Below are 7,110 nucleotides of genomic sequence, written 5' to 3'. Positions count from 1 at the left end.
ATATTTTTTTTTAGTCATATATATATATATATATATATATATATATATATATATATTCATTATATACAATTATGAACATGTAATACATAAATTATGTATAATTTTGTTTGACATAATTTTTTTATTAATTTTTTTAAAAAATAATAAATTATTTTATATATTTTAATTAAATATTTATATAATTTATGAATATAAATTTTTAAAATTTTATAGCCACGTAAATATTATAAACATATTTACAATCACAAATTTTAAAGTTTTTTTTCTTTTTTTTAAATAATAGAGTCAAACTAAACAAACAAATTAGTACAGAAGAAAAACCTTTTCCGGTCAAAAAGTCAAAACCGTTTGAAAGCAGTTAACTTCCATTAATAAACAACAACTAAACTCTACTTAACTGTATCCATCTTCTTCATCAATTTCATTTGATTCATTATCTGAAGCTTTTCTCCACAAAAATGCAAGATCCGTCCAATCCAAACTCCGCTAAGTTATCGAATCAGCCGCCGTCGTCATTTTCAGCTGCCGCATTCCGTCCGTCTCACCACCGGCGAGCTCACTCGGAGGTGAACTTCCGGTTGCCTGAGGATTTAGATCTGGCATCCGACCCATTCGATGCGCCAGCGGGAAGTTTCGAGGAGATCGGATCGGAGGATGATTTCTTCTCTACGTACATGGACATTGAGAAGCTCGGCTCCAGCGGCGATGCAGCAGCTGGTGGTCTCGAAAATTCCGGTGGTAGTGGAGGGAGTAGTCGAGTGGGAGCTGATAGTAGTGACGGAGAGAAAAGCATGATGATGAAGCCACGTCATAGGCATAGTAATTCAGTGGATAGCTCGTCGAGTTTGTTGCTGAGTGAGAGTATTGAAGCTAAGAAAGCTATGGCTCCTGATAAGCTGGCTGAGCTCTGGACTATTGATCCTAAACGTGCCAAAAGGTAGTACTACTAGCTTTTAAAGTTTAAGTCAAGCTACTTATAATTTGAATTCAGTTTTCATGTTGAATTGTGATGTAGATTAGTTTGAGTTGTTTGAATGCTTACTTCTTATCTGCCTGAGCTTTGGTGTTTAGCAAATGTGGATCCAGAATTTAAACTTTAAGGGTTCTAACTTTTAAGATTTTAGTATTGAATTCATTATATTTTTATAGTTTTTAATTTTTTACGCATAAATTATTTTCGTGCCAAATTTTTTATTAAGGGGGGTCAAAATATATAAAGTAAACATACCAGAAAATCAAGGGAAATTAACACATAGTATATATACCTATAATATTTTTTATCTACCTATGTTTTTCCGCGACATCCCTTCTTGTAAGGTGGCTCCGCTACTGTTCGCCCTGGTGGGTGCTGTGTTGGTAGGAGATAGCACCTACCCGGTAGAAAGTCTAGGTGCCGTCAAGCTGGCTTGGAACCACGGTCGTCCCACCAAAAAAGAAATTGATGAATTATTTTTCGTTGTTGTTTCCCTACAAAGATGATGCATCTTTAGTTCACCAGGAATCTGTTCTTTTCAGGTAACTTATTGTCTCCTGAAAATTACTTGTTTCTGTACAGTAGAAGCATGGTCATGCCAGTTAAGTTCTTTTCAGATGAAGTAATTTCTATTGAAGAACGATTAAGAGGCTAATCAAGTCGTTTTAGACATTGATGAAGTAATTATGACTGTTTTTTTAATAATGATGAAGTCTGGACCAACTTACACATACTTCAACTAATCCCACCTTGTGCCTGCTACCTTGACTGCTTTGCTGAAGAGGGAAATGGATTACTACATATTTATTTTATCATTATTGATATTGAGAATATATATATTATTGAACTCTATACACACGCACGAGAGAGAGAAATTTCTTTGAAGCAAGGACAAGGCAAATGCTAAGCATACCAACAGTAGAAGGACAGCAAAGCACCTAAATGAGTCAAACAGCAGTTTATTCCAAAGCTATAACAACAACGACAACAACCCAGTAGAATTTCACTAATGGGGTATGGGGAGGATAAAGTATACGCACACCTTACTCCTACCCCGAAGGGATAGAGAAATTGTTTCCGAGAGACTCTTGGCTCAAAGACAATAGATCCGTAACAATAACAGAAACCAAAAAAATAGTATCAGTATCGTAAAATACAACAAATAAATGGAAAGGCCAAAATGTGAATGACAGAAAAAATGTGAAACACAATAATATTCCCTAGCAGTCCTAGACAAAACACTATCAGACTAGTCGGCGCAGCGAGGAGAAACGCTCGACGACCCCCTAACCTTCAACCCTAATGCTCTACCTCTACACCTTCCTAATTCTATCAAGGGTCATGCCCTCGGAAATCTAAAGTCGCGCCATGTCATGCCTGATCACCTCGCCCCAATACTTCCTAGGCCGCCCTCTACCTCTTCTCGTACTTGCTAGAGCCAACTGCTCACACCTCCTAACCGGAGCATCTAGACTCATCCTCCGCACGTGCCCGAACCATCTAAGCCTCACTTCCTGCATCTTGTCATCCACGGGAGCCACGCCCACCCTCTCCCGAATATCCTCATTCCTAATCTTATCCATCCTAGTATGCCCGCACATCCATCTCAACATCCTCATTTCTGTTACTTTCATCTCAACTTCTTATTCCAAAGCTATAAGAAGTTCTTATACTAAGACATTGATCACAAACCTTACAGCAATGAGTCAAACCAAGAGAATTGCATTTGTATGTTTCGTGGAAAACAGTTGAGACACAAGGTAAATGAGTTTAGTACCAGGATTGGGGTCTGAAGTTGATTATTCACCATTGTGTGCCCTAGATTTATCTCTCTTATCAAGGTTTCATTAGGAACTTTAACCGTTAGTTCAGTACATTCTTGGAGATGCTTGTTTCTTGTTTTGATCTGTAAATTGGCAGCAAGAAGATATGTAGTTCATCCAAGTTTATTTCAATTAATCTGCTTTTGTTGCGTTTAATCAAGTTTTCTAAATTCTAAACTAGAACATGTTTCATCTAATTTAACCTCTGTAAGAAACCTAAAGATGATTTCAAAATTATACCAAATTGCTCATTATAAAATTTAAAAAAAATTGCTTTGATTTGATGTTGATTAGTGTCCTAACACTATCAAAGTCTCATTTGAAGTTTTGAACTGTCAGTCATGATCATTAGTCCCTTAGATATTACTGCTCAGTCAAAATCAACATTTTATTTTGAAAAAAAAAATTGCGATTTTTTTTTGTAGTTGCAAACTTCGATGGAGCCTAAAATTTAGCTAGTAACTTTTTGTTGAAGTAGACTTTTTCTGTTTACAGTATGAGTGATAAAGCAAAGCCTGCCTATTTAAATGAAGTGATTTCATGTCCGATAACATTCACTTCTTTCTTCTAAGAAAGCCAACCTGGAGCAAAGAAGTCCAATCGGACGATATTGTTGGCTTAAATCAGGCTAAGCTCTTGATCAGCAGGGATGCTTTTCCATAACATTTTGATTGCTTGTCCAAATAGTTTGGCAATCACTACCCTTTCATTCTGCTCCAAAAGCTAGCTTGTCCCTCTAGTTTCACATGATCTTAAGTCCTACAATGTAGATCCAAGAGCTTAATGATTGAAATGAAGTATAGGTGAGCCAAAGTTATGGTTCTAGTAATACTTAACAATCCACTATGTCTGGTTTCAGAATAAATTGTTGGCACTTGTGTCTTGAGCTGATAGAAATAGCAATAGGAAGTTGCGAAGTATCTGCTTTTTCGAAAAGACTTTATCGCTAACCTGTTGTAAAGTTTAATTTTGTGATATCTAATAATTTTGATGTAGCTTCCTAGAATGAGCTTTCACTTGTTAAGTCCGCTTGATGCCTTTAATGGAACATGGGGAAATGATAAATTGCTCTTTACCATAATTAGATTGCCAGTTGCCAGCTGATTTCTCAAGACTCAAGAGCATAATTTTGTTTGGATTTACTACCATTATATATGTATAAAAGCATTACACTTGCATGATATCATAACTTTTGCATTTTCACCAATAAAGGTGGATAGATGTGAAGCAAATATGTCTGCTTAACATAATTTAAGATTAAAAAAGAAAATTGTTTAGGATAAGTCGAACTGTATTATACTATCTACTGATGAAATATATGCTGGAAAACTATCAGAAACCAAGCTATGGGAATTCGAAGTTCTTATTGCAAGGAAAGAAAAAGGTTAAAAAGTAGCATGTATCCAGCCATTATGACCTGCAATCTATGAACTCATGGAAGTTATTGTGTTGAGTGATCTATACACAACCATTGAGAAGCTGTATCTTTATTGGGGGACCTTCTCACTTTTGCGGCTACTTAATCTTCATCTTGTCTAAGAAGCACGATACTCCCAAGAGGAATTCATGCTCCTACTGGACAAAAGAGTCTCCAACAATCTGCAATGAGTATGTGTCTGATAAGTCTCACTGGGTCCAAAAGCAAAAGTTGAGTCAAACTGTCAAAGTGCTGTATATAGATGAATATACGTATCAGTTTATGATCAAATTACATGAACTTTTTTTCTATTGAGACGAAATGCTTAGTATCACTTTGTAGGATTACTTCAATCTACACATTTTATTTTTTGACAAGGGAAGAAACAGAGAAGAATTTCTCAATTCCAGATCTGCTATTTGTCTGACTTTTGAGAATGTTGCACAGGATTTTGGCAAATCGGCAGTCTGCTGCTCGTTCTAAAGAGAGGAAGGCCCGTTATATATCTGAACTTGAGAGGAAAGTTCAGACCCTTCAAACAGAAGCCACCACTCTTTCTGCACAACTGACCCTTTTCCAGGTACTTCTTCCTTTTTCGAGAGCCTACATTCTAAGTTCTAAAATCACTAGATATGTGCAGAAACATACAACTTATTCCATCAATTTTGGTTATTTTTGGTCTGTAAACCTTACAAGGGTGGTAATATTTTCTTTTTTGAGAAAGGTAATTGACAAGAATAATATTTTGTATGAGCTCAAGCTGTATCTGTTTAAATGAATAGAATCTCTGATGACAGAATTCAAAAACTTAATTCCTTTTTCTGAAAGTCTACCATGTCTAGAGAAAATTAAAAATAACTTCCATCATTTGAAAAAAAAAGGTACCTTTTTTCAGTTAGATATCTTTCCAAAATAATAAGTTTTTCCTTTGAAATGAGTCTTCCATGTACATCTCATCATTACTTTTCTTTAAAAGAATATCATGTATTTCTCCTTGCAATCATCTGAATATCATGGCTATTGTTTCCTTCTGCAGAGGGAAACAACCGGGCTTACTAATGAGAATACCGAGCTTAAGCTCCGTTTGCAAGCTATGGAACAACAAGCTCAATTACGAGATGGTATGTTCCCCATCTATTTCCTTCCGCTTCGTTATTGCAATATTGTTTTTGATTTCTTAGTCATTATCACTTCCATCTCGAAATTCTCAGCTATTTGTACCTCTTGGCTGGAGGATAGACTGCATAAACAAAACCTAATATTACTTTCTTAATCAACACGACGACTTACCTTATCCCTCTACATGAGACATAAACAAAATTTCATCTGTGATGAGAGCAATTACTGATGCTATGGAAATCTTTCTCATGCTGTTTCAAAAATACAGCTCTAAACGAAGCACTGAAACAAGAAGTTGAAAGACTTAAAATAGCTACAGGGCAGATATCAGCCTCCTCAGATGCATACAATTCGGGAATGCAGCAAATTTCATATAACCGACCAGCATTCTTTCCTCATCAGCCACAGCCAGGCCCAAGCGAACCACCGAACATACAGATGCCGCAGTTTCACACCCTCCAGGAAAGCATGTCTAGTTCCCGTCACCCTCTACTTGCTGGCCATGCACAGGCTCTCACAGACGCAATGCAACAAGATCCTCTCGATCGTTTTCAGGGTCTTGGCATCAACAGCAGGAGTTCTCATCTTGTAAAAACTGAAGCCCCCTCTATTTCTGCCAGTGAAAGCAGCAGTACATTCTGATTGAGTTGCCAATTCGTGCATTGCTCTCCCAACCCTATTTATTAAACTGTCCATAGACTGACACATGTTTAACATCCAGGAACTTCAGTATTCTTAAAAAAATTTGATTAGTTATTTGTCCCATTCGACTCGAGTCTAGGTTTCAGTAGCTTCAACAGGTCATGAGGTATTTCTGTTTCTCTTCATTTTCGTTTCTTAATCTGAATCAGACCTTGTGGTTTATTCATGAGAAGATTGTCACGTCTGCTCGATGGCTATACGTTCTGGTGTGAGGTCTTCAGTGTCATTGACATTGTGTTATTGCATTTTCTAGTGTGTGAATTAAGGACTGTTAGGCTAATTAAGGCACTCCATTCTTTGAGTAACTAAGTATGACTCCACAATTACTACTGATAGTTTATTGTTATTTGTTGTAAATGTTCCTTGCAACCCTTATTTCTTACCTCCAGTTTCTCTTGGCCATTGAGAAGTGGAACATGTAATTCACTTCATTTTAGCGGCAGGTCTTGATATGCATAAATGTAGGCTCCTGTGATCCTTTATTAATCGGCTAGGTACACTGTTCTGTTCGAGTGCCTGAATGCTGAGTTTTGACATAACCGGCTTGGCCACTTTGTATGTAATAGATAGAAATCAAGGGAGCTCAAATAATGATTCCTCGACGAGTGAATGCAATACATGGAAGATTTAAAGATGTAATACTAGGTAATTTTAGCTAGTACATTTTACGGTTGGAGGAAGAAAGATGGCAATGACTTGTGAACTAGACTTAGTCAGTACACAACGTTTTGTGGTTGCTAGAGGATCTTGGACACTGAAGAGACAAAGATGTCATATCTAGACAATGTTGAACTAGAAGAGATTACTCAGGATTTGATGATGTGCGGTGGAAGATAGGAAACTTCTTTTTTTGTATTTTCTACTTTTGGGCTTTTTTCTTAGGATTCTTTTTTGGTTTTGCTTTTGTTTATTTTAAATAAATTTTTTCCTTGTCAGCGTCTCTGGTCGACTATAACTTATAAGGGACGCCATTTCATTTGACAGAGCTTCTCTCTTTACCTGGAACATTGAGAAGAGCAGATAACTACCTGATACTCATATCTTATATCTAAACTCCTAATTAACGTTTCATCATA

The 7,110-nt window shown here is 36.6% G+C and overlaps 1 protein-coding gene across 1 annotated transcript; it reads left to right on the top strand.

Moving 5' to 3' along the window:
- The first annotated feature begins 373 nt into the window (after nucleotides 1–373).
- LOC104101075 (transcription factor RF2b-like) lies at nucleotides 374–6,391 on the top strand. Its single transcript, XM_009608489.4, has 4 exons — nucleotides 374–937; nucleotides 4,661–4,793; nucleotides 5,250–5,334; nucleotides 5,601–6,391. The coding sequence occupies exons 1-4, from the start codon at nucleotides 459–461 to the stop codon at nucleotides 5,972–5,974; spliced, it is 1,071 nt and encodes a 356-aa protein (XP_009606784.1). The 5' UTR covers nucleotides 374–458; the 3' UTR covers nucleotides 5,975–6,391.
- Nucleotides 6,392–7,110: the final 719 nt, after the last annotated feature.

The sequence above is a fragment of the Nicotiana tomentosiformis genome, chromosome 3, assembly GCF_000390325.3.
Source record: "Nicotiana tomentosiformis chromosome 3, ASM39032v3, whole genome shotgun sequence".
Taxonomy (NCBI): Eukaryota; Viridiplantae; Streptophyta; class Magnoliopsida; order Solanales; family Solanaceae; genus Nicotiana; species Nicotiana tomentosiformis.
This window is presented reverse-complemented; position numbering and strand designations above follow the sequence as displayed.